The sequence below is a fragment of the Pogoniulus pusillus genome, chromosome Z, assembly GCF_015220805.1.
Source record: "Pogoniulus pusillus isolate bPogPus1 chromosome Z, bPogPus1.pri, whole genome shotgun sequence".
Taxonomy (NCBI): domain Eukaryota; kingdom Metazoa; phylum Chordata; class Aves; order Piciformes; family Lybiidae; genus Pogoniulus; species Pogoniulus pusillus.
The window spans coordinates 9,863,422-9,891,234 of NC_087309.1; the positions used below are offsets into that span (position 1 = coordinate 9,863,422).

General features: G+C 42.8%; 1 protein-coding gene across 1 annotated transcript in view; it reads right to left on the reverse strand.

Annotated features, from left to right (window-relative positions):
* Positions 1 to 27,813, reverse strand: part of SPEF2 (sperm flagellar 2) — an 88,090-nt gene that overhangs the window by 40,384 nt on the left and 19,893 nt on the right. Inside the window, exons 9-19 of the mRNA XM_064140864.1 lie at positions 26,559 to 26,746; positions 18,954 to 19,122; positions 12,961 to 13,180; positions 12,360 to 12,490; positions 12,070 to 12,148; positions 8,362 to 8,435; positions 6,864 to 6,967; positions 5,814 to 6,061; positions 2,371 to 2,479; positions 1,033 to 1,190; positions 768 to 907 (exon numbers count right to left, since the gene is read on the reverse strand). Of these exons, the coding sequence (XP_063996934.1) occupies positions 768 to 907; positions 1,033 to 1,190; positions 2,371 to 2,479; positions 5,814 to 6,061; positions 6,864 to 6,967; positions 8,362 to 8,435; positions 12,070 to 12,148; positions 12,360 to 12,490; positions 12,961 to 13,180; positions 18,954 to 19,122; positions 26,559 to 26,746 (1,620 nt within the window). The remainder of the gene's footprint in view (positions 1 to 767; positions 908 to 1,032; positions 1,191 to 2,370; positions 2,480 to 5,813; positions 6,062 to 6,863; positions 6,968 to 8,361; positions 8,436 to 12,069; positions 12,149 to 12,359; positions 12,491 to 12,960; positions 13,181 to 18,953; positions 19,123 to 26,558; positions 26,747 to 27,813) is intronic.

Here is a 27,813-nt window from a genome sequence, read left to right on the forward strand (position 1 = left end):
AATAAAGGTATTAATATTTTGGCATCTATGTGCTGTTCTTTATTATCAATCATAGAATCAACCAGGTTGGAAGAGACCTCCAAGTTCAGCCTGTCCAACCTAGCACCCAGACCTAGCCAGTCAACTAGACCATGGCACTAAGTGCCTCATCCAGCCTTTTTTTGAAGACCTCCAGGGATGGCGACTCCACCACCTCCCTGGGCAGCCCATTCCAATGCCAATCACTCTCTCTGTGAAGAACTTCTTCCTAACACCCAGCCTATACCTACCCTGGCACAACTTGAGACTGTGTCCCCTTGTTCTATTGCTGCTTGCCTGGGAGAAGAGGCCACCACCCGCCTGGCTACAATGCCCCTTCAGGTAGTTGTACACAGCAATGAGGTCACCCCTGAGCCTCCTCTTCTCCAGGCTAAACAGCCCCAGCTCCCTCAGCCTCTCCTCAGAGGGTTTGTGTTCCAGGCCCCTCACCAGCTTTGTCACCCTTCTCTGGACACGTTCCAGCACCTCAACATCTCTCTTGAATTGAGGGGCCCAGAACTGGACACAGTACAATGTGAAGATTTTAGGGGGAAAAAAAAAAACAAAAAAAAATGTGTTTCTTTATTTCTGTGTATTTTAGTAGCAATTGTTACTTGTATTTTTAGATATTTATAACACACTACTGATCTACCTTTCATTGAAGAAATAATATGCAATGAGACAGAACATTTAGGAAGAATAAGCATATCATTACTGAGAAAAATATATACTTTGGTGAATGAACATACATTGGGAAGTGGTTCATCTACGTAAATCCATTCCTCTGATCCTGGTTCAACTGGTGGTGGTGCCACAGGAAGAGAAGGAGGCAGATCTTGATGAGCAACTGGTAAAAGCCTTTTTCCTGGTGATACTTCTTGAGCAGACCCTTGTATATATATGTGTGTGTAACATTAGTATCTTCAAATGTATTTTAAGTATCATTAGCAGAATTAGACATCTATCCTGCTGACAGGTTACTGAATTCTAAGAAATAAGAACAGGAAAACTTACTTCTATTCTGGTTTTTGGCAATTTCCTCCATTATAACATCCTTCACTGTTTCACAAACAAGACTTTCTTCTGCCTCCGCATTAACTTTCACCAGAATATTCTGATGGACTGAAAACCACTTCTCTAATTTTGGCCATGTGTCCAGAAAGCCTGAAATTCTACAAAAGTGATATTAATCTCTAAAATTAAAATGAAACAATTTCCCAAATTAACACACAAAATAAAAGGTAGGGCCATCTAATTTTATATTAAACCAAACACAGGCAAAACACATCTCCACCCACATCAACCCCATCAAAGTTTCACAGTTTTACTGATAACAAGTCATAGATTTCTTACTCTGTCTTGTCACAAGCTAAATCTGCCTTTTTCATATCACAAATAAAAATAATCAATGTAATAGTTAATAATCTCAAATATTTAGAAAGAAAATCTGATCATGCTCTTTCTGTAAACATCTAATGTTTCAATCAAAAAAAACCCTAACCCTACTTTAATTATGTGATGGTTTAGGTGTTACCCACCCCCACACACTTATCACCCAGACTAAACTCAGCTGAGCTGGAAACTAAGAATAGAGCTTTATATTCACAGTTTAGCACAATATACAAGCAGATATTTACAATATATACAACAGAAATATACAAGTCAAAAAGGTAACACAGAAACACAACACCTCTTTCTGAAACCAGAGTCCCTAGGAGGGGCTCCCAAACAGCCTTCACCTCTCTTCCACCCCTCTCCTTTATCCCAGACTTTGCATTATGTTCGAGGTGAGTTTGGAGAATTGGCTGGGGGGGTTAGGAAGCAGTGAGCTGGGGTTGTTATTTGGAGAAGAGGAGGCTCAGGGGTGACCTCATTGCTGTCTACAACTACCTGAAGGGAGGTTGTAGCCAGGTGGGGTTGGTCTCTTCTCCCAGGCAACCAGCAATAGAACAAAGGGACACAGTCTCAAGTTGTGCCAGGGGAAGTATAGGCTGGATGTTAGGAGGAAGTTGTTGGCAGAGAGAGTGATTGGCATTGGAATGGGCTGCCCAGGGAGCTGGTGGAGGCACTGTGCCTGGAGGTCTTCAAGAAAAGCCTGGATGAGGCACTTAGTGCTATGGTCTAGTTGACTGGATATGGCTGGGTGCTAGGTTGGACTGGCTGATCTTGGAGGTCTCTTCCAACCTGGTTGATTCTGTGATGTATGATATACCTCAGATATACATATGTACACATATGTAAATTCTTAAGATTAGTTATGTCAGCACTATCATGGATAACATATAAGAGTCAGATGAATTAAATGCCTAAACATCTGGCTGAAACCAATGTTTTGTACTTCACGTAACATACCTGTGTAGCACCTGCTCTCTTGCTATGTCAATCTTCTCTTCTAGGATTTCTGCCTCTGAAGTTTGCTCATTGTTTTCCTGTTCAGTTTGAGATGACTTCCAATTATTCTCTGTGTGGAAAACAGCAATACATTATCAAAAGACACATTTCTGTGTTCCCTATAATTCTGCATTTAAAGATTTGGTACCAAACTTCCTAAAGCAAAGGAAAAGTGAGAAAAAAAAACACAGAAGTAGAAAATTAACTGGAAAGAGACTGTGCCTTGCCTCTTCCTCTGTTCAAATGCATACCAAATGATAACACTAATATTTCCTCATGGGTTCCTTGCAACCATAGCAATTTTCAGTTGTAGAGGGAGCATTCCTCTAGGTGGACTATTTTAGGCTTATCTATTCTACCAGAAGGTTATTTTCCCAGTCTAATCTGAAACTTCCTTGAAGTAACTACCCCTTTTGGGCACATACACCACAGCATAGGAAGGCAAAATGTTCTCTCTGAGTCTTCTCTAAATGTCTTACAAATAAGCCATTTCCTATATATTTTTTAAATTGTTCTTTTGACTCTTCCTACCACCACATTACATCATATGAAATAAATTCTGTCTGGATATCTGAGATTATATCATGGCTAAGACATTTTCAAAGTGTTTTGGCAATACAAAGTCCTTATTGTCAATAAGAATTTCCAGTCTCTATACACTTATCTTCATTGCATTGTTAGCAGAAATTGTAAGGATTCTGACTCATCCACACTAAAGGTAAATCATACTTTAATTCAAGGCACGTGTTCTATAAGCACCACTGTGAAAACAATGAAGGAGAATGGACCATATATATGTATATTAAACATAATATATATATTATACATACATATGTATTTTTATATATATATAGAGAGAGAGTGAAAGAGAAATTATATATAATTATATAATTTGGACAATATGGGATATATTCATAGAATCATAGAACCAACCAGGTTGGAAGAGACCTCCAAGATCAGCCAGTCCAACCTAGCACCCAGACCTAGCCAGTCAACTAGACCATGGCACTAACTGCCTCATCCACTCTCTTCTTGAACACCTCCAGGGATGGTGACTCCACCAGCTCCCTGGGCAGCCCATTCCAATGCCAATCACTCTCTCTGGGAAGAACTTCCTCCTAACATCCAGCAATACTTTCCCTGGAACAACTTGAGACTGTGTCCCCTTGTTCTATTGCTGGTTGCCTGGGAGAAGAGGCCACCCCCCGCCTGGCTACAATGTCCCTTCAGGTAGCTGTAGACAGCAATGAGATCACCCCTGAGCCTCCACTACTCCAGGCTAAACAACCCCAGCTCTCTCAGCCTCTCCTCATAGAGTTTGTGTTCCGGGCCCCTCACCAGCTTTGTCCCCCTTCTCTGGACACGTTCCAGAACCTCAACATTACTCCTGAACTGAGGAGCCCAGAACTGGACACAGTACTCAAGGTGTGGCCTGACCAGTGCTGAGTACAGGAGAAGAACTCATATTTCACCAAGATGAGTAAGAGCTATTTTGAAAGTGTGATCTAGAAGGGAAACAGTCCTCAAAAGTCTCTTTTGGCCAGCAATGACAAAGACATCACTGACAGTATCTGATCATTCACTGAAGAGGAAGACAGTAATCAATAGGGAATAAACGTTGGCACACAGGAAATGAATGTTGGCACATCTCTTGGTTTATCATTTCTTTCATTCCCTTCCAAATGTGTCTCTTGAAGAAAAATACTATTTACATATGCTCATTTGTAATGAGGCATATTCCAGCTGCTGTTTTATGTGATATCTAAACACCAGCCACTGTACTATCTCAGCTCCAGTGAGAAATCAGTACCACCAAAGAGAAGCATGTATACAGGCACTTGTACATTTCTCATCTGCTTTTATTTCAAATACATGTGTTTGTTTCAGTTAATCTGGAAGCATTTAAGGTAATAATGCACAATTATTCAAAGTGATGCTGCAAGACATAGAGAAATTGTGCAGTAATGCTATTTTTACTACAATGAGTATAGTTACGCCAAGCTGTGTGGTGCAGCAGACATGCTGGAGGGAAGGGATGTCATCCAGAGCATAAATACAGGCTGGGCAGTGACTGGCTAGAGCAGCAACCCTGAGGAGAGGGACTTGGGGGTACTGGTGGATGAGAAGCTTAACAGGAGCCAGCAGTGTGCACTTGCAGCCCAGAAAGCCAAGCAGAGCCTGGGCTGCATCAATAGAAGTGTGGCCAGCAGGTCAAGGGAGGTGATCCTCCCCCTCTACTCTGCTCTGCTGAGACCCCACCTGGAGTACTGTGTCCAATTCTGGAGCCCTCTTTACAAGAAGGATGTGGACATGCTGGAGTGTGTCCAGAGAAGGGCCACTGGGATGATCAGAGGGCTGCAGAGCTCTGCTATGAGGACAGACTGAAAGAGTTGGGGCTGTTCAGTCTGGACAAGAGGAGGCTCCCAGGTGACCTTCTTGTGGCCTTCCACTATCTAAAAGGGGCCTACAAAAAAGCTGGGGAGGGAGTTTTTAGGCTATCAGGGAGTGACAGGACTAGGGGGAATGAAGTGACGCTGGAGGTGGAGAGATTCAGACTGGACATGAGGAGGAAGTTCTTCACCATGAGAGTGGTGAGAGCCTGGAATGGGTTGCCCAGGGAGGTGGTTGAGGCCCCATGACTGGAGGTGCTTAAGGCCAGGCTGGATGAGGCTCTGTCCAGCCTGATCTAGGGTAGGGTGTCCCTGCCCATGGCAGGGTGGTTAGAACTAGATGATCCTTGTGGTCCCTTCCAATCCTGACTGATTCTACATTTATATCCTGTAAGCAGTCTCTGGAATTAAGGTATCACTTGTACCTCGTTATCTAGCTACTTATGCTATCTAACATATCTAGATACTTATGCCTAATTGTGGACATCTAAAGTTTGAGTTTGCCTTATAAATTACGAAGAATGCTGCCAAAAAAATGAAACTATTTCTAATTTCATATGGTGTGTTCAAGCAAAGCAGGGACGGTGACTCCACCACCTTCCCTGGGCAGTCCATTCCAATGCCAATCACTCTTGTGCCGGGGGAAGTATAGGCTGGATGTTACGAAGAAGTTCTTCACAGAGGGAGTGATGTGCCATTGGAAAGGGCTGATCAGGGAGGTGGTGGAGGCACCGTCCCTGGAGGTGTTCACACAGAGACTGGATGAGGCACTTAGTGCCATGGTCTAGTTGACTGGCTAGGGCTGGGTGCTAGGCTGGACTGGATGATCTTGGAGGTCTCTTCCAACCTGGTTGATTCTATGATTCTATAACTTAGTATTTTAATTAAAATACATAACTTGCTATTACATTTCAATTACAATTTAGTAGTTTCAGTATCACAACAATCTTTAGATTTCCCACCCAGCAGAATGTGGCTGTCATTTTACTTTATTAAAAGTAGTTGGAAACTTACCCTTCAAGTTAGCCACACGTTTCAGTACCACAGTGTCTGAAATGTCCAACAACACAGAAATATCAAAAGCATGTGAAGTAACAGGAGTCTTGTTAGGGGCTCTGGGATCCATAACAAGTGAGAACCTTTCAGAATCTATGTCTTTTGCTTCCAGATCAGTCCCTGTATAGGCTTTTTCAAATAGCTTTGCTTGATTAATTGTCATTGGAAACCCATCCACAATCCACCCCTTGTCTGGTGGTATTTGCCTATAAGTAAATGAAGACCCAGAATTACACAGTGAACTGGTGGCATAGTAGTAACACCTAAATAAAAGGTTGCCCTAGTAGGTCTACCATTCTGTATTCGCTATATTAAAACAACCTAAGGAATACAGAGTATGGCAGACATAACTTAAACCATAAAGCAATGGAATTTAAATACAGAAAATAACATCAAGCCTAACTAAAAGTGAAAAAAGTAAAAACCAAACCAATTTTTGCTTCTACCTACACAGAATCCTCTATCTGAGTTCTCATTTTACTAGTTTCACTACTACCTTTTGCACTGAAGTAACAAACAGCAAAATCTGTTTTGTAGCTTTCAAATATTCTAGTGGGAGCAATATAACTTAAATTCTATTCATGTGAGAAACTTGAGTGTTAACTGCACATCAGGGTATCAATTTCCTGTCAAACAACAGTAGGCAGAAATAAATCAGCTAACTGCTTGGATTATGCATTTCAGAAAATCTAAAAAAAACCCTAACTAGTATACGTTTGTTTCTAACTAATAAACAAAATGGATATATTAATGATACATAATTACTGTGCCATAACCATATATATTTTTACTTATTTTCAGTAGCATACAATAATGCCTGCATAATTTAGAGATAAACTCTATGGCTAGCATTCCACTGCTAGCACAACTGACTTCACTAATTTGCTCCACGTTCCAAGCAGAAGATTCTAATGTTCAAAAAAAAAAACCTTAATAAGGAAAAATGGCAGAATCTAGACTACAAGTTGTATAATTACATTCTAAATAACTGAGGAAAAAGTTTCGTACTTAATGGCTTCCACTAGGATGTCAACTAGTAATTCATCAGGAATACTTTTTCCTTTCTTCAGCATTTTCTGGGATCTGGCACCAAGCTGGGCACGTACGGATAGCTGTGAAGAGTGCAGCATAAGATGTTCTCCTTTATGTATTTCATTACATCATATCATATATTATATCATAATCTTGATCACTGTATTTACTTTTATTTAATATTTATTGCTATGTATTTAACAAGAATTATCACAGTATCACAGTATCATCAGGGTTGGAAGAGACCTCACAGATCATCAAGTCCAACCCTTTACCACAGAGATCAAGGCTAGACCATGGCACCAAGTGCCACGTCCAACCTTGCCTTGAACAGCTCCAGGGACGGCGACTCCACCACCTCCCCGGGCAGCCCATTCCAGTGTCCAATGACTCTCTCAGTGAAGAACTTACTCCTCACCTCCAGCCTAAATCTCCCCTGGCGTAGCTTGAGGCTGTGTCCTCTCGTTCTGGTGCTGGCCACCTGAGAGAAGACAGCAACCTCCTTCTGGCTACAACCACCCCTCAGGTAGTTGTAGACAGCAATAAGGTCACCCCTGAGCCTCCTCTTCTCCAGGCTAAACAATCCCAGCTCCCTCAGCCTCTCCTCGTAGGGCTTGTGAGCAAGGCATCTCAATGTCCCTCCTAAACTGGGGGGCCCAGAACTGAACACAGTACTCAAGGTGTGGTCTAACCAGTGCAGAGTACAGGGGCAGAATGACCTCCCTGCTCCTGCTGACCACACCATGCCTGATGCAGGCCAGGATGCCACTGGCTCTCTTGGCCACCTGGGCACACTGCAGGCTCATGTTCAGGCGGGTATTGATCAGCACCCCCAGATCCCTTTCTGTTTGGCTGCTCTCCAGCCACTCCGACCCCAGCCTAACTAGTTTCAACTGGTATAAAAACTTAACTGAAATCACACGATTTGCATCATTTCCATCATGAAAATGTCAGATACAAACAAGGTTGAGAAACAAAGGATATGAAAGCCAAAAATAAAAAAACTAAGTGCCCTTCTAAGGTTATTCTGATTTTCACTAGATCTATCCACTGATGGGTTCCTACAGCAGCATTTAACATAATATAATCTACAGGGTTATTTTCTGTCTTGACTCTCTAAGTATTTTCCAGTGGCCAAGAATATCAAAGACATCGTTGGAGAATTAAGTATCTTTGAACATAAAGGAAGAAAATCTTATCACAGGATGAATAACCTGCTTTGCAGCAGCAGCAGCAAGAGCAGGAATACATTTCTGCTAAATAATAAATGACATAGAAAGAACCTCATCTTATGTAAATGTGAGACAAAAAACTGAATGATATGTACAACTCTAACCAGTTTACAGAGGAACAGATTTTCATAATAAGCTGGTTTATATTTTGTGCAGAAAGAATAGAGTACTGCAAGTCAAGTAATTTAACCATTTTAAACAATGCATTTTCATAAAGTAGAAGCTAAGATTGGATTACGAACCTTGGATAGGTCATCCTGACTGTTACCCGATTTTAAGTCTTGCTCAGATGGATCCTTTTTGACAGGACAATTGCCTGAAATAGGTAAATTATAAAATTTAGCAATTCTACAGTTACTATCATATTTACACAATAAATAAAGAATAGGAGTGTATGCCTCATTAATTTTAAGTCAATACAGAAGATGTTGAATGTTCAGCTTCGAGTGGCATCAGTTAAAAGGTTGTTTACTCAGTGCGATCTCGTTAACCTTCGAGGATGGTGACTATACTCTCTCCATGAAATTTATTTCAATGTTTGGTGGCTGTCATAGGGGAAAGTCTTTGGGTTATGTTGTTCTGGGTTCCTCAATTTCAGAGAGTTGTTGAGGTGCTGGAATGTGTCCAGAGAAGGGCAACAAGGCTGGTGAGGGGCCTGGAACACAAACCCTATAAGGAGAGGCTTGAGGGAGCTGGGGTTGTTTAGCCTGGACAAGAGGAGGCTCAGGGCAGACCTCATTGCTGTCTACAACTACCTGAAGGGAGGTTGTAGCCAGGTGGGGGTTGGTCTCTTCTCCCAGGTAACCAGCAATAGAACAAGGGGACACAGCCTCAAGTTGTGCCGGGGGAAGTATAGACTGGATGATCATAGAATCATATGTTCATAGAATCAACCAGGTTGGAAGAGACCTCCAAGATCAGCCAGTCCAACCTAGCAACCAGCCCTATCCAATCAACTAGACCATGGCACTAAGTGCCTCATCCAGTCTTTTCTTCAACACCTCCAGGGACGGTGCCTCCACCACCTCCCTGAGCAGCCCTTTCCAATGGCAAATCACTCTCTCTGTGAAGAACTTCCTCGTAACATCCAGCCTATACCTACCCCAGCACAAGAGTGATTGGCATTGGAATGGACTGCCCAGGGAGGTGGTGGAGTCACCATCCCTGCAGGTGTTCAAGAAAAGACTGGATGAGGCACTTAATGCCATGGTCTATTTGACTGGATAGGGCTGGATGCTAGGTTCGACTGGATGATCTTGGAGGTCTCTTCCAACCTGGCTGATTCTATGATTCTATGTCTGCAAAAGGCAACAACAAAAGCATTTGCAGATATCTCCACAGCAAAAGGAAAGCTAATGAAAATGTGGGCCTACTGAAAAAGACATGCAGAAGATTAAACTATCTGTTGACACTACCAGGCAACCATAGTAGGAAAGATATGACCTTGGTAAAGGAAGATCAGCTTAAGAAATGTTTAAATAAAACAGAAATATGTAAGTCCATGAGGCCTGATGGCATAGATGCACCCATGCTGAGGGACTTGGCCAATGTCATTGCTAGGACACTCTTAACAGTTTTCCAAAGGTCCTGGGGATTGGGAAAGATTCCTAGAAGAATGCGACTGCCACTCCTCTTCCCAAGGAAAGCAAGAAGGGGGATTTGGGGATGTACATGCCAGTTGGCCTCACCTCAGTTGCTCAGAACTGACAGAACAAATAAACACAGAAATAATTTTCAACTACATTACAGACAGAAAGACAAGTGGGAGTTGTCAGTGTGGCTTTATGAGGGGGAATCATGCCCAACTAACCTGACTGCCTTCTATAATGGAATGGTGGGCTCTGTGTCTTAGAGATCAGCCTATGCTGTTCACACTGACTTTTGATACTATCTTCCTTAGAGTTCTCATAGACAAACTGATGAAGGAGAGACTAAGTAAGTGGACAGTGTGGTGGTGGACTCAACAGTGACCAAATTGCCAGTCTTAAGTGGCTGTGACCAGCAGTGTGAAATGCCACTGACAATCAGTGATCAGTGATGTGGCCCAAGCACTGATTCTGAGACCAACAGTATTTAACATCTTCATGAGTGACCTGGATGATTAAGATAGTGAGCACCCTCAGCACCTGTGCAGACAATACAAAACTGGAAGGAGTGGTTGATACATCAGATGGCTGTGCTGCCCTTAGGAGGGATCTTGATGGGCTGGAGAAAAGGGCTGACAGCAATTTCATGAAGTTCAGTGTACTGAAATACTCTTGGTGAGGAAAATCCCATGCCTTCAGTATCAGCAAGGGGATAATCATCTTGAAAGGAGCATGGGGGCCCTGGTGGAAAACAAGTTGACCACGAACCAGCAATGTACTCTTGCAGCAGAGAGGGCCAACAGCATCTGAGACCACTCTTCTTCATTCTCAGCTCTTGAGAGACCACATCTGTAGTGCTGTGACTAGCTTGGAACTCACCAGTGCACAAAAAATATGGAGTATTTCAGTAGGCCCAGAGAAAGTCCCCAACTATTACTATGATTTGGGAGTATCTGACATATAAGGGAAGGCTTAGAATTGGGGCTGTTCAGCCTGGAGAAGGCCTCACAGGAGTTTTATCAATGTGTGGAAGTATTTAGGGTGGGTAATCAAGTGAAGAAAACGGAGACAGATGCTTCTTACTTGTGCCAAGTAAAGTTAGAAAAGATACCAGACACAAACTGGAACATGGGAAATTCAATTTTAACATAAAAATATGTGAGGGTTACAGAACACTGGAAAACTGCTCAGTGAGATTGTGGTGTATCCATGAACATGTACACCATCCAACTGAACATAGTCCTGAACGACCTACAGCAGAGATCCCTGGACTAAATGATCTGCAGAAGCCCCTCCCAAACTCAATCATTATGTGATTCTGATCTTAGGTGGCTGAGCCCAGTGTCAGTTCCTTTCTTGGTAAGATCTGATGTAAAGAAAGGTAACACATGAGGAGGTGAGGGCTGGTCCTTCCTTTCTTTGGGAGCTGTTTTTAAGCTGAAGCTCTCATTCTGGACCCCGTCTGTGGTACACTTACTGCATTAGCAGAATTGCTGGGCTATCACCATACTGAGGCTGACATTGATCAAGGTCTCTGGACCTGAGAGTGACCCTGGCAACTGTCAGCTGAATCAATATCCTCAGTCTTTGCTGGTGGAACATTACCACTTCCTGCTTTTGCCCTCATAACCTAGTTCACATTCTTTCATGGGGCCCTCAATTCAAGAAAGATGTTGAGGTGCTGGAACATGTCCAGAGAAGGGCAACAAAGCTGGTGAGGGGTCTGGAGCACAAACCCTATGAGGAGAGGTTGAGGGAGCTGGGCCTGTTTAGCCTGGAGAAGAGGAGGCTCAGAGGTGATCTTATTAATGTCTACAACTACCTGAAGGGGCATTGTAGCCAGGTGGGGGGTGGCCTCTTCTCCCAGGCAACCAGCAATAGAACAAGGGGACACAGTCTCAAGTTGTGCCAGGGTAGGTATAGGCTGGATATTAGGAAGAAGTTCTTCACAGAGAGAGTGATTGGCATTGGAATGGGCTGCCCAGGGAGGTGGTGGAGGCACCATCCCTGGAGGTGTTCAAGAAAAGCCTAGATGAGACACTTAGTGCCATGGTCTGGTTGATTGGATAGGGCAGGGTGATAGATTGGACTGGATGATCTTGGAGGTCTCTTCCAATCTGGTTGATTCTATGATTCTATGATTCTATGGAGCAGCCTGCACTTGCTGACCCCAGACACTCAGAATATGTAGGAAGAGGAAATTAATAATGGAAACTACTGTGAAAACTCAGGTATCAATATTACTCCAGATGTAAAAAAGAAGGGAACTGACACTGAAGTCTAATAAGGTAAGAACTAAAATTGAATTGTATAAATATATACACATAGATTAGATAAACTAAACTTCTTTTTAAGTATACACACCTTTGGTTCCATTTCTAGGTATTTCTGTTTGCAATTTCTTTAGAACATTTGGTGATGACTTTGGTAAGATCTTCTGGACCTTGGAACAATTATGAAAGGAAATGGATTAGAAAGGAAACTACACATTACTGGAAAAACAAGCTTGTCAACTCAAATTGACTCTTGAGGTCATGTAAGTTAAAACTTGAAACTAACTTTGAGTAAAAAATGGAAACAACATGCTTTCTGCCTTATGTCTTTCATTCTGGTCTCCCCAAGAGACTCCACTTTAAAACTTAGAAAATGCTTACTTTATTCTGTTCCTTAGAACTCTCTGCTTCTTCTGGAATCATATTTTGTTCTCTTTTCATTTCATTTTTAGTAAAAGCTTGGATGGCCTCCTGAACCAGAGTATCAACAGATAGTACCTGAATATTGCAAACTAATATATGAAAAAAGTTAGGTAAATTTACAGTTTGACTTAAACATACACACAAAAAGACTATTCCTGGCAATTAAATCAATGATTTCGTTTGGGGGTTTGATATAAGTTTTTTCAACTCTCTCTGCACTGTAACCACTGCACAGCATAAATCCACAATCATGTATCTGTCTTGTTAGCCTCTGTTAGGACAAACATCCCCAGAGAAGTTTGCCAAAGTCACTTCCAAATTCTCGATGAAGAAGCAATACTTAATTAACATTACATTTAAGTGCAAATATTTTTTTAACCTTATTTTGGAAGACAACGAGCGAATGACTTGCAACCAGCCCTTGCAAAACACAGATCCATCTCAGGTTCAAGGATTAGCAGTGCAAGGATTTGCCCAAATGATTTTCATTATTAGAGTGGGATTTCAATGCAAACAAACATTTCAAGAGTTCTAGGAAGGAAAATATAAAAAATTCTACCTTTTTCAATAGACTTTATACAGGTAGTTTTTCCACTAAAAAGTTTTCCCAAAATACATCCCTTGATGGGAAATGCAGGAAATGCAGGTGGTGAAGCTTTGGGTTTTGGAGGATAGAAAATCTCCATCAGTCTACGAAGCACATGACCCAGTATGTTATTATTAAGAGGTGGTTTGTTTTCGCTGTTCTCTTCAGTTGGGCACCATTCTCCTGTCATACTCTGTATAAAGGAAAATTACCCAATAATAATATGTCATTATGCTTTGTCAATCACTGATGTGCATTTATACACAAACAAAACACAAGCAACACAGGCAAACCCCTCCCATCTCTGGAGGTGTTCAAGAAAAGCCTGGATGAGGCACTTAGTGCCATGGTCTAGTTGATTGGATAGGGCTGGGTGCTAGGTTGGACTGGATGATCTTGGAGGTCTCTTCCAAACTGGTTGATTCTATGATTCAATAACCAAATCTGAATAATACTAAAGAAAGTATTTTTAGAATGGGGATTTGTTAAAACCTAAAATTATGTCATTACCATTAAGGATTTATTGATGTTCACTAACACCTGCCTGACAGATAAGTACACTATGATGTTTTCTATGGATTCCTAGAAAAAAAATCTTTTTGTTCCATAAATATGAAAAATCATTTCACCAATACCATAGAATGAAACAGCAGCAGATTTTTAAAACAGAACCCCAGTACTTTAGTATTCAGCATTGATAAAACTGGGTAATGTTACTAACCAGTGTGACACATAGATTGTCATGGGAAAAAGTTTTAAATGTATATATATATATATACATATATATACATATATATATATTTAACAGACATTCAATGAGAAAAATTAAACAAAAATCCAACAGCTCAAACAAGCAAACCACAATATAATTTCAACAAGTTTTTAAAGTAAGAAAATACTGAGTAGAATCTTCCAGTTTAACTGCTTTGAGACCAGTATAAATTTAACAGTGATAACTTGGAGTACTGTTACAGATTAATGAAGTTCTGCTAGTACAAACACTAACAACCACAGTGGAAGAAGATCATACATCTTAGAATCAACCATGTTGGAAGAGACCTCCAAGATCATCCACTCCAACCTAGCACCCAGCCCTAGCCAGTCAACTAGACCATGGCACTAAGTGCCTCATCCAGACTTTGCTTGAACACCTCCAGGGACGGTGCCTCCACCACCTCCCTGGGCAGCCCATTCCAATGCCAATCATTCTCTCTGCCAACAACTTCCTCTTAACATCCAGCCTATACTTCCCCTGGCACAACTTGAGACTGTGTCCCCTTGTTCTGTTGCTGCTTCTCTGGGAGAAGAGACCAACACCACCTGGCTACAGCCTCCCTTTAGGTAGTTGTAGACAGGAATGAGGTCACTCCTGAGCCTCATCTTCTCTAGGCTAAACAACCCCAGCTCCCTCAGCCTCTCCTCATAGGCTTTGTGTTCCAGGCCTCTCATCAGCCTTCTCACCCTTCTCTGGACACATTCCAGTACCTCAACATCTTTCTTGAATTGAGGAGCCCAGAAATGGACACAGCACTCAAGGTGTGGCCTGACCAGTGCTGAGTACAGGGCAAGAATAACCTCCCTTGTCCTACTGGCCACACTGTTCCTGATGCAGGCCAGGATGCCATTGGCTCTCTTGGCCACCTGAGCACACTGCTGGCTCATCTTCAGCCTACTATCTATCAGTACCCCCAGGTCCCTTTCCTCCTGGCTGCTCTCCAGCCACTCAGTCCCCAGCCTATAGCGCTGCTTGGGGTTGTTGTAGCCAAAGTGCAGAACCCTGCACTTGGCCTTGTTCAGTCTCATCCCATTGGCCTCTGCCCACCCATCCAGCCTGTCCAGGTCCCTCTGCAGGGCTCTCCTACCTTCCAACAGAAAGATGAGAATGGAAAGATGTAGTCAAAACAACTGACTCCATAATTATGCTTTGGTGATTGCTATATATACTCTACCTTTTCTAACAGCAGGAAAATATTGATGTGCAATTTATGCTTAAAGAAGCTAAAAGACAATATTTTAGTATGTAGGATAATATCAGTCCCACATTAGTTAATATTTGGATAGGTGTTTGGAAGTTATGTAGGCTAACAATAGTCTCAATTAGATTCTGGCTTATCACCCCTTTTGGGATGAAAATAAAAGGCTGAGAGGCATAGGTAAAGAAAAAACAAAGGAGAAATGTTCACAATGAGATTGATTAAGCAGAGGAATGGGTTGCAAACAGAATGTGTGGAATCTCTGTTCTTGGAAATACTTGAAAGCTGGCCAGAGAAGAAGATGAGGAATATTGCCTGACTCGGAAGTTGTCCCAGCTTTGAGCAAAGAGGCTGAACTAAATGATCCCCACATTCCTTTGAACCTAAACACTGTTAGCAGGCTATAAATTAAAAATTGAATCACTATCAATAGAAGCAATCAGTTTCAAAGTTCTGCTAAAAGATAATGGTTTGCCTGTTCCAGGTATAACATGCAAGGTTTTCCTGAACTTGCAATTGTGGATGACAAATCACTAGAGTATACATTCTAATAACAGAACTGGATCAGTGTTCACTTTCTACACAGATAGAATAACATGATGTAACTTATTATGACTCTAACTTAAAATATCCACCATTACCAATCAGTAAAAACAAAGGAGAAAATATTTTGGAGTGGCACAATATCTCCTTCTAATACATCTGAGGAAGTATACTTCTTAATGAGCAATTCACAACATATGCTTAAATCCTTATCCTATCTGAACCATTCTTCCTTAAACTTGCAAGCAGAGATGGATCACAGGATGTTGGAAGGGACCTCTGGAGATCTGCAGGTCCAACCACCCTGCCAGAGCAGCACTATATCATCTAATGCAGGTTACACATTTATGTATCAAGATGAGAGCAGACTCCAAAACCTCTTTGGGAAGCCTGTTCCAGTACTTTGTGATCCTTACAGTAAAAACTTTCTTCCTCTGGGTAGCCCAGAACTGGATTCAATATTCATGTTGGTCCTCATGACAGGGAAGGAGAACCTTCCTCAATCTGCTGGATGTACTCTTCTTAATGCACCCCAGGATACTATTGGCCCTCTTGGCCACAAGGGCACATTTCTGTACCATAGAGAACTTATTCACCAGTTCTCCCAGGTATTTCTCCATGGGGCTGTACTCTAGGAGATCACCTCCTAACCTGTATTGGTGAAGTTCATTATTCTTTGTCAGGTGCAGGACTCTGCACTTATTCTTGTTGAACCTCATTAGATTGTTCTATCAGTCTTGTACTAAAAATCAATTTCAAATGGATGGACTCCCCACTCAAAGAACTCACTTTTGAGATTTCTTACCCTTTAAGCAGAAGATTGCTAGACTGTAACTGTCTTGAGATAAAGTAGTTTACCACCAGAAACAACTTTTCAGGCATCAATGAGAGAGTTATCTAACTCCAGATGAACATTCTGAAGTTAAACTGGAAATTATTTATTTGGCATTTTGAGCAATGCCTACTGTTCTGCTTGCTTTGCCATTAACTTAAGTGATTAGCCTAAACTGCTGATGTTATAGTTTCTAAATACTTTAATGCCCAATCTAATGTGGAATGTGCAATGGACTGATAGCACTAATTTGTTCTTGCATTTACTTGGCAATTTAGTCATTATTGCTAATGTAAAAAATATTATTGAGCAATGCCAAATTGCCTGTGTTGGGCTTTTTTCTCAAGTGTTAAGAAAATTAACCGAAACTTTACAAAAATGCCTTACCAATAGGCTTATCTAGAAGCAGAACTTTGAGGACATTAGCTGTTCATTTAGGCTTTTAGAAAACTTAAGTGTGAATGCATGCCAACAATTTTACATTCATATAATACCAGCTTTTGAAGAATATTTATTGTGAAAGGCAAAAGAATAATAACATCTGGAAAAAATATTTACATAAATGTGCATTTGAAACAGACTACGAAAGAGACTTTAGAGGTGTCATTAAATGTATGAGAATGTCAGTGCATTTACACCTAGAGAACTCTATTGAGAATTTGTAATATAAATAACAATGACTCTAAAAAATTAATGTTTCATTAGTACTCTATATTAATGATTTCCTGCCTGTCTGCCCTCTATATCATTCTCATTGGTCTTGTCTATATGCCTTTTAAAGAAAATGATTGTGAAATTAATTCAACAAGTTGACAGGATATGAACAAGTACCTTACAAACAGAAAAATGAGAAAGACATACATTAAGATTGAGTCTGAAATAAATTCATAGAATCATAGAATCAAACAGTTTGGAAGAGACCTCCAAGATCAGCTAGTCCAACCTAGCACCCAGCCCTAGCCAGTCAACTAGACCATGGCACTAAGTGCCTCAGCCAGGCTTTGCTTGAACACCTCCAGGGACGACGACTCCACCACCTCCCTGGGCAGCCCATTCCAATGCCAATCACTCTCTCTGGCAACAAATTCCTCCTAATGTCCAGCCTAGATCTCCTCCACCACAACTTGAGACTGTGTTCCCTTGTTCTATTGCTGGTTGCCTAGAAGAGAACAACCTCCACCTGGCTACAATGCCCCTTCAGGTAGTTGTAGACAGCAATGAGGTCACCCTGAGCCTTCTCTTCTCTAGGTAAAACAACCCCAGCTCCCTCAGCCTCTCCTCATAGGGTTTGTGTTCCAGGCCCCTCACCAGCTTTGTTGCCCTTCTCTGGACACCTTCCAGTATCTCAACATCTCTCTTGAATTGAGGAGCCCAGAACTGGACACACTACTCAAGGTATGGCCTGACCAGTGTTGAGTACAGGGGAGGAATAACCTCCCTTGTCCTACTGGTCACACTCTTCCTGATCCGGGCCAGGATGTCATTGGCTCTCTTGGCCACCTGGGCACACTGCTGGCTCATCTTCAGCTACTATCTGCCAGTACCCCCAGGTCCCTTTCCTCCTGGCTGCTCTCCAGCCACTCAGCCCCCAGCCTATAGCGCTGCTTGGGGTTGGTGTGGCCAAAGTGCAGAATCCTGCACTTAGCCTTGTTAAATCTCATCCCATTGGCCTCTGCCCACCCATCCAGCCTGTCCAGGTCCCTCTGCAAGGGTCTCCTACCCTCAAACAGATCCACACCTAATCACAGGAATTCACAATAAACATTTATATTTATTGCAAAAGAAAACAGATCAGACAGTTCTGGGTAGATAAAAGCACATATGTATTGTAGCTATCATTCCTCAGCAAGTCAAAGACAAGCTACTCACCATATTCCAGTCAATAAGATTATTTGAAAAGACTATAGATGTAGGAATTAGTTTCCAAATTTAAGCATCCTTAATGTAATTTGGAAAAATACAGCACAATATATTCTAACAAGGAAACATCCTTCTTTCATCTTGCATTTGTGAAATTAAATTAATGTATTATAAGCTTGAAGAGAAACTTTAAAGTACCCAGAAAAATATTTACTTGTATTCCAAGAGAAGGTAGAGAAAAATATCAGCCACACTTAATAATTTTCACAAATGTTACCACCTTAAAAAATAGGTAACTCAAACCAATAAATCTTTTTGTATAGCACTGTCTCGAAACTGCTGAAATTAAGACTATCAGGTTTTGTATCAGATTCAGTATTTCATTTTACTTGCGTTTGTTAGCTGCTTTCTGTTGCATTTTCAAACACGGTTGCAAAAACTACACTTTCAAATTCCAATTAGCTAAAAATTATTTGAATTACTACTAACATGTTCCTACGATCTCAAGAGAGAAACATAATCAATGTTATATACAAGAATGAAACTGTAACAGTGTTTTAAAATTACACTAGTTATCCAGTGCCACTAACTACAAACCATAGTGACTTCATATAGAACCTCTTACAACGACAAGAAAAGTATGTCAAAATCTGATGTCAGAAACCAGTAGAAGAGAAAAATGACAACAAAGTGTTCATTATCAGAAAAAAAACAACAAGCTGCATTATCTTTTATTATGTCTTATCAGTTTGATGTACCTTGTATTCATCATAATCTTTTTCATCTAACAGACTCATTTTATCCAGCTCTATGAGTTGCTCTGGGCTTGGTTCATCTGGCAAAGGCTGGATCGAGGCTTGTTCATATATTGGTTTGCCGTTAACAAAAAACTCCTTCCAATCAAGCATTAATTTCCTTGGAATTTTGCTGTAGAAGAAAACAAAATAATAGTTCCAAAACAAAAATTAGATATTTAAGAATAGTGCAGTCGAACTTACAAGAACCAAAAATGTGGAAGAAATATATGCTAAATGACATGTTGAGGTGCTGGAATGTGTCCAGAGAAGGGTGACAAAGCTGGTGAGGGGCCTGGAACACAAACCCTATGAGGAGAGGCTGAGGGAGCTGGGGTTGTTTGGCCTGGAGAAGAGAAGGCTCAGAGCTGACCTCATTACTGTCTACAACTACCTGCAGGGACATTGTAATCAGGTGGGGGGTGGTCTCTTCTGCCAGGCAAGCAGCAATAGAACAAGGGGACACAGTCTCAAGTTGTGCTGGGGGAAGTATAGGCTGGATGTTAGGAGGAAGTTGTTGGCAGAGAGAGTGATTGGCATTGGAATGGGCTGCCCAGGGAGGTGGTGGAGTCGTCGTCCCTGGAGGTGTTCAAGCAAAGTCTGGCTGAGGCACTTAGTGCCATGGTTTAGTTGACTGGCTAGGGCTGGGTGCCAGGTTGGACTAGCTGATCTTGGAGGTCTCTTCCAACCTGGTTGATTCGATGACTTCTATAATGCTTTCTAAAATTACAGGTTTCTGTAGTGCCTGTCACTTAGTCATAAACACTTGCAGGCTTTAGTATTTTCACACATGTGTCATTAGATAGTATTTGGCTGGCAGATCTGTGTAGTAACACTTTTGCTACAGTGATTTTTCACTGCTCCAAAACATTCAACCATTCTGTGGGGTAGAGACTCCTGTCACAGAAAATTACAAAATGTTTCCTCTGAAAGCTAAAAATTACAATTATGTGATTTTTTTTAATTTTAGATAGCTGATTGCTATAGCTTTAAATGACAAAATCATAGAGGCTAGAAGGGACCTCTAGGGATCATCTATTCCAACCCCACTGATAGAGCAGACTCAACTAGAGCAGACTGCACAGAAGCACGCTAAAAGGAGTTTTGAACAACTGCAGAGATGGAGATTCCACCACCTCTCTGGGCAGCCAATAAACCCTCAAAGTAAAGACATTCCTCCTCATATTTTGGTGTGACTTCCTACGTTCCAAGTTGTGGTGGAGGGTTGCACAGGCCCCAGATGACTGTGTTTACAGATCTATTCATGCCCAGACATGTCGTCCCCTTGAAAGGTGTTGCCCTGCCTAAGCTTGGGGAAAACAAGTTAAGGGGGACAAAGGGAGACAATAGAACTGGTGCCTTCCAGTCTGGCCTTGCCTGCTGCCTTGGAGGTTGAAGTAAACACGTTGTGTAAGCTCACGCGCCTAGGGTGGGGAACCCACCTGAGCCCTCTCCATATTTGGGGTACTGGACCCCTGGACTTCACCTTATTTGGTATGTTTTCACAGTATCACAGTATTATTAGGATTGGAAGAGACCTCATAGATCATCAAGTCCAACCCTTTACCACAGAGCTCAAGGCTAGACCATGGCACCAAGTGCCACGTCCAATCCTGCCTTGAACAGCTCCAGGGATGGCGACTCCACCACCTCCCCGGGCAGCCCATTCCAGTGTCCAATGACTCTCTCAGTGAAGAACTTTCTCCTCACCTCCAGCCTAAATCTCCCCTGGTGCAGCCTGAGGCTGTGTCCTCTTGTTCTGGTGCTGGCCACCTGAGAGAAGAAAGCAACCTCCTCCTGGCCACAACCACCCCTCAGGTAGTTGTAGACAGCAATAAGGTCACCCCTGAGCCTCCTCTTCTCCAGGCTAAACAATCCCAGCTCCCTCAGCCTCTCCTCGTAGGGCTGTGCTCAAGGCCTCTCACCAGCCTCATCACCCTTCTCTGGACATGCTCAAGCATCTCAATGTCCTTCCTAAACTGGGGGGCCCAGAACTGAACACAGTACTCAAGGTGTGGTCTAACCAGTGCAGAGTACAGGGGCAGAATGACCTCCCTGCTCCTGCTGACCACACCATTCCTTATGTAGGCCAGGATGCCACTGGCTCTCTTGGCCACCTGGGCACACTGCTGGCCTGTTGCCAAGCCCTCATTGGACAGAACTGTGTCTAAGGGCCATCAATTGGGATCAGACCTCATAAAAAGGGGCAATTCAGTGTTTCTCGCACCTCGCTCCTCTCTCCTGCCACCCTCCTCCACCTGCTGCTCCAAGCCGCTTCCAGCCCCTTTTGGGGACCATCACTGCTGCATGACTCCAGCCCATGGCACCAGCCCAGGGAACTGACCAAAGTGCTCCCGGCCAGCCGCCACTCCAGCTGCTGCTCCCAGCTTGACTGTGCCCGTGGAAGCTCCAGACAGCGCGCCCCAATAACCCCTGAGCTGAACTATTCAAGCCCACGATATTTGGGACCATCGAAACTGACTCCAGCCAGAGAGTAACTGAGCAAACTCGATCTAAACCAGCATAAACTTTCAAGTTTTACCAGTGGCACTTTCACGCCACAAACTCTCTTCCTAAATCCTTTCAAACCTCTGCTAAATTCCCAATTTGCTGTATATAGACATTCTGTAATAACATCTCAGAACCACACACAAAGAACTTGTGTGGGGTAGCTGTAAATAAGTTTGGGGAAGGGGGGATTCCTTCTGTATATGATATTACATTATTTAAACCCTTTAAAAATTCGGCCTCATATTTCATTCCCCCAAAACCCAGACAAACCCCTTCACAACACAAGTTTGCACTCATCACCCCTTGTCCTGTTGCTGGACATCATGGAAAAAAGACTGTCCTCTTCTTGACACCTGCCCTTTAAGTATTTACAAGCACTGATAAGACATTTCTTAAGGCTTTTATTCTCTAGGCTAAAAAGCTCCAAGTGCCTCAATCTTTCTTCATAAGAGACACATTATGGTCTCCTAATCATCTTTGCAGCCCTTCGTTATACTTTCTCAAGCAGTTCCTTGACCTTGAACTGCAGAGCCCGGAACTGGACACAGTACTCCAGAATAGGCCTCACTAGGGTTGAGTACAGGGAGAGGAGAATCTCCCTTGAACTACTGGCCACATTCTTGACACCCCAGGGTGCTATTCACCTTCTTGGTCTCTAGGGCACGTTGCTGGCTTATGGTCACCCTGTTGTCCACCAGGACTCTCAGGTCTTTTTCCACAGAGCTATTTTTCTGCAAGTCAGCCACTAACCTGTACTAGTGCATGGGGTTATTTCTCCACAGATGCAGTACCCTTCACGTGTCCTTGTTGAATTAAATATATGAATGGCAAGAGAAGGGCCAAGGACAACCTCCAGTCCTTACTAGATAGAGAGGGGAACATAGTGACAAAGGATGAGGAAAAGGCAGAGGTGCTTAACACCTTCTTTGCCTCAATCTTCACTAGTGGGACAGGTTGTCTCCAGGACAGCTGGACTCCTGAAGTGGTGGATGGAGTCAGGGACCAGTACAGTCCCCCTCTAATCCATGAGGAAGCAGTAAGGGACCTGCTGCGTCATTTGGATCCTCACAAGTCCATGGGACCGGATGGGATCCACCCTAGGGTGCTGAGAGAGCTGGCAGCTGAGCTGGCCAAGCCACTCTCCATCATTTATCAGCAGTCCTGGCTCACTGGAGAGGTCCCTGAAGACTGGAAGCTGGCCAATGTGATTCCCATACACAAGAAGGGTCGTAAGGAGGAGCCAGAAAACTACAGACCTGTCAGCCTGACCTCAGTGCCAGGCAAGGGTATGGAACAGGTCACCTTGGGTGCCATCACAAAGCACCTACAGGATGGCCAAGGGATCAGGCTGTACAGGCCCAGCCAGCATGGGTTTAGGAAGGGCAGGTCCTGTCTCACCAACCTGATCTCCTTTTATGATCAGGTTCCCTGCCTGGTGAATGTGGGGAAGGCTGTGGATGTAGTCTACCTGGACTTCAGCAAAGCCTTTGACACTGTCTGCCACAAGAAGCTCCTGGCCGAGCTGGCAGCTCATGGTTTGGACAGATTCATTCCGTGCTGGATCAAGAACTGGCTGGATGGCAGAGCTCAAAGAGTGGTGGTGAATGGTGCCACATCCAGTTGGCAGCTGTCACTAGTGGTGTTCTCCAAGGATCAGTGCTGGGCCCAGTCCTGTTCAATATCTTTATTGATGATCTGGATGAGGGGATTGAGTCCAGCATCAGTAAGTTTGCAGATGACACCAAGCTAGGAGCAGGTGTTGATCTGTTGGAAGGTAGGAGAGCCCTGCAGAGGGACCTGGACAGGCTGGATGGGTGGGCAGAGGCCAATGGGATGAGATTTAACAAGGCCAAGTGCAGGGTTCTACACTTTGGCCACAACAACCCCAAGCAACATTACAGGCTGGGGACAGAGTGGCTGGAGAGCAGCCAGGAGGAAAGGGACCTGGGGGTACTGATAGATAGTAAGCTGAAGATGAGCCAGCAGTGTGCCCAGGTGGCCAAGAGAACCAATGGCATCCTGGCCTGCATCAGGAACAGTGTGGCCAGGAGGACAAGGGAGGTTATTCTTCCCCTGTACTCAGCACTGGTCAGGCCACACCTTGAGTACTGTGTCCAGTTCTGGGCCCCTCAATTGAAGAAAGATGTTGAGGTGCTGGAACATGTCCAGAGAAGGGCAACAAAGCTGGTAGAGGCCTGGAACACAAATCCTATGAGGAGAGGTTGAGGGAGCTGGGCCTGTTTAGCCTGGAGAAGAGGAGTCTCAGGGGTGATCTTATTACTGTCTACAACTACCTGAAGGGACATTGTAGCCAGGTGGGGGGTGGCCTCTTCTCCCAGGCAACCACCAATAGAACAAGGGGACACAGTCTCAAGTTGTGCCAGGGTAGGTATAGGCTGGATATTAGGAAGAAGTTCTTCCCAGAGAGAGTGATTTCCCATTGGAATGGGCTGCCCAGGGAGGTGGTGGAGGCACCATCCCTGGAGGTGTTGAAGAAAAGCCTGGATGAGGCACTTAGTGCCATGGTCTGGTTGATTGGTTAGGGCAGAGTGCTAGGTTGGACTGGCTGATCTTGGAGGTCTCTTCCAACCTGGTTGATTCTGATTCTATGATTCATCTGGTAACTCTCTAAGTCTCCAGCCTCTCCAGGTCACTGACTCTCATCTTATGCCATCAGTAAACTACCTGAGAGTACAGTCCACCCATTCATCCAGGTCATTGTTGTACATATTGAACAGCACTGGACCCAGAGAACACCACTTGTTATGGACCTCCAACTACACTCTGTGCCACTGACCACAACCCTCCAACCTCTCTCTTTCAGCAAGTTTTCAATCCACTCCACCATCCATTAATCTAGCCCACACTTCCTAAATTTGTCTACAGAGATGCTGTGAGAGCCAGCGCCAAAATCCTTGACAAAGACAAGGTAGATGGCATCCACTGTTCTCCCCTCAGTCATGCCATGGTAGAAGGCTTATCAGACTAGTCAGACCTGACTTCTCTTTGCTGAATCCAAGCTGACTACTTTGATAACCTTCATTTCCTCCACATGCTTTGAGATGATGCCAGAATGAGCTGTTTCACCATCCTTCTGGAGAAAGAGGTGAGATTGACTGGCCTGCAGGTTCCTGAGACCTCCTTCTTGTCCCTTCTGAAGTGACACCAGCTTTCCTTCAGTCCTCAAGCCTAGTGAGCCTGTTCTTCTCCCCTTCAAACCTAGTTAAAGATCTCTTGGTGAGTCCCATGAATTCATTATTTACTCCATCATTATGATGGAGTAAATCCATCATAAATTCTGCATGTGCCATTCCAAAATAATGAAATATCTGCATCCTGCACAATAAAGTGCACACAATGACAGACAGAGCACCCCTATTGTGTCAGTAAACACACAGACAACCTTGATATGCATACTGCAGAAACATTATGTACAGATATTTGAGATGAGTGCACCATCCATTGCAAGCAACTGTGACACTAGCTTACACTTGAACCATGACTGTGTCAGACCAAGAAAACAAAACATCACTAAATTGTGTCTAGATTTGCTGTTTTATCAGGTATTTACTGGGGTAACATTTAAATGATATCTACAAAATGTAACTATATACATTTAATGTGGTTACAGCTTTATTAGTTGGACATAACAATTACACTAAAAGGCAATGAAGATTTTGACACACAGTTTCTAATGCTGTGAGCCTCAGTCCATAGCCTATCTCTGAATACTAACAGAAAAACAGAAACATGCTTCACTCTGTGGTTTTAGAAACACTCCCACAGCTCAGGCAATTGGAGGTTACCAAGTTTTAAGACTTTCTCAGAAACCCTGTGCAAGTAAGCCATGTTAGAAGAGGGAATCACAACATGTAGAACATGGAAACTTTGAGATTGAGTTGCTACTCTTAGGATATCCCAGGCAGGTTGATCTTAGGAAATTCTTTTTGGACTATAATGAGGAAGTTCAGCTATTACAGCAATCTACAATGAGAACAGCACCACTTAGTTTTAAACCAAAGAAGTTTGTTAATAAATAAAGGAAATGAGTAGTTCTACAAGCTGTAGAACTTCTGGATCCAAGTCTCCTAAGGATTCAATTTACTTGTGTTTTCAGAAGTTAGAATCATAGAATCAACCAGGTTGGAAGAGACCTCCAACATCATCCAGTCCAACCTAGCACCCAGCCCTAGCCAGTCAACTAGACCGTGGCACTAAGTGCCTTGTCCAGGCTTTGCTTGAACACCTCCAGGGATGGTGCCTCCACCACCTCCCTGGGCAGCCCATTCCAATGGAAAATCACTCCCTCTGGAAAGAACTCCCTCCTAACATCCAGCCTATATTTCCCCTGGCACAACTTGAGACTGTGTCCCCTTGTTCTATTGGTGGTTGCCTGGGAGAAGAGACCAACCCCCACCTGGCTACAACCTCCCTTCAGGTAGTTGTAGACAGCAATGAGGTCATCCCTCAGCCTTCTCTTCACCAGGCTGAACAACTCCAGCTCTCTCAGCCCCTCCTCATAGGGTTTGTGTTCCAGGCCCCTCACCAGCTTTGTTGCCCTTCTCTGGACATGTTCCAGCACCTCAACATCTCTCTTGAATTGAGGAGCCCAGAACTGGACACAGCACTCAAGGTGTGGCCTGACCAGTGCTGAGTACAGGGCAAGAATAACCTCCCTTGTCCTCCTGGCCACACTGTTCCTGATGCAGGCCAGGATGCCATTGGCTCTCTTGGCCACCTGGGCACATTGCTGGCTCATCTTCAGCCTACTATCTAACAGTAACCCCAGGTCCCTTTCCTCCTGGCTGCTTTCCAGCCACTCAGTCCCCAGCCTATAGCGTTGCTTGGGGTTGTTGCAAAGCTTTAGCATTAGTTGATGCTATATTACACATCAGTGAATCCTCATACAAAAGCAGTATCACCATTTTCTCCTATAAACTATTTCAAGCTGTTCTCTAAGAATCTACATTAAGGTGTTATCGTGCTCAAAACAGTCTGAAAATGACTGTAAAAGATACCTAACAGCTGTTACTTGTTCCTAATATCTACCATACTCACTTGTTGGTCAGTACACGATACTCTCCTACTTTAGTTGATAAATCAACAATTTGGCTGATGATCTCCCAACACATAGCGTAATGCTTTTTATAACGTGCTTGAGCTCTTTCAATGCAAATTTTCTGATGATGTTCTCTTTCTTTGATAATTTGTTCTTCATAATCAATTTTTTCTTGTTTTGCAAGAGCCTGGAATTTTTTTGTTAGAGAGTAAATGTGAGATAGTTGAGAAAATGAAAGTGCAGAAGTGTACTGTCCTGGAAACAAGAATTAATTTTCTCACATAAGTCAAGAGAGGGAAACAGGAAAGTTGGACAGCCAGCAAGTAGATTAATACAGGCAAACCTAAACATTTTCATTCATTCTGTAAATTACTTTTTGTTTGCTTTCTAAGTGCTAAAAGAATTTAAATTGAGAAAGAATATATTATTCCTTTTATGATGAAAACATTAAGAGCATATTAAGTGCTTAGGGGGCAAGACATTCTATTTACTATTCCTAAGGAAGAACTTTGCAGATGCATAGCCAAAGCCTTAGTTCATATGAAACCCTCCATGGAACACTTATTTGGATTATTTTACAAGTATATTAACATACAAGATTTTTATCTGTAAATAATTTGATATCATATTATTATTCAATAATATATATTATTTCTTTGAGAAAGATTCCCAGTCATTGTAGAAAATCACCAGTAGTCCATGTGATGCTGTGTTCCGTTTGGCAAAAAGCATATTTAAAAGAGATACTGTAATGAACAGCTAAAGCTACTGATTATATAGTACGGTAGGTGTGTTGGAGGATTGGGAGTTGCTAATTGGTTTTGGTAGGACCAAAAGAAGATTTCTACCATCACATTATGGTCCCCTAGGAGCATAACACTTGGCAGTTTGCCACAGGATTATGTGCCCCTTTAATTGATTAATCAATTCCAAGGTAGAAATTAGCACTTACAAGTGGAACTCCTCCAGCATTTGTCAGAAATGGATGTTAACAGATTATATCTAATGGAAATAGAAATTGTGACTCTGGAAACAAGGTCTTACATCATTGTCTTTTGTTACTTTGCCTCTGTAAGACTGTGTCTTTTAAATTCAGCATAGAGAGATGTTTTTGTGCAAAGTTATAATTAATTTTGAAGATCAAAGTGTGCTAGTTTGAAGCAGGCTAGAATGTTTTGGTGAGAGAAAGTAGATAATTGGCTGTGAAAGGAAAACAATGGTTATGTCTCCTTCCCTCACAGTCTCGCTGAGAGG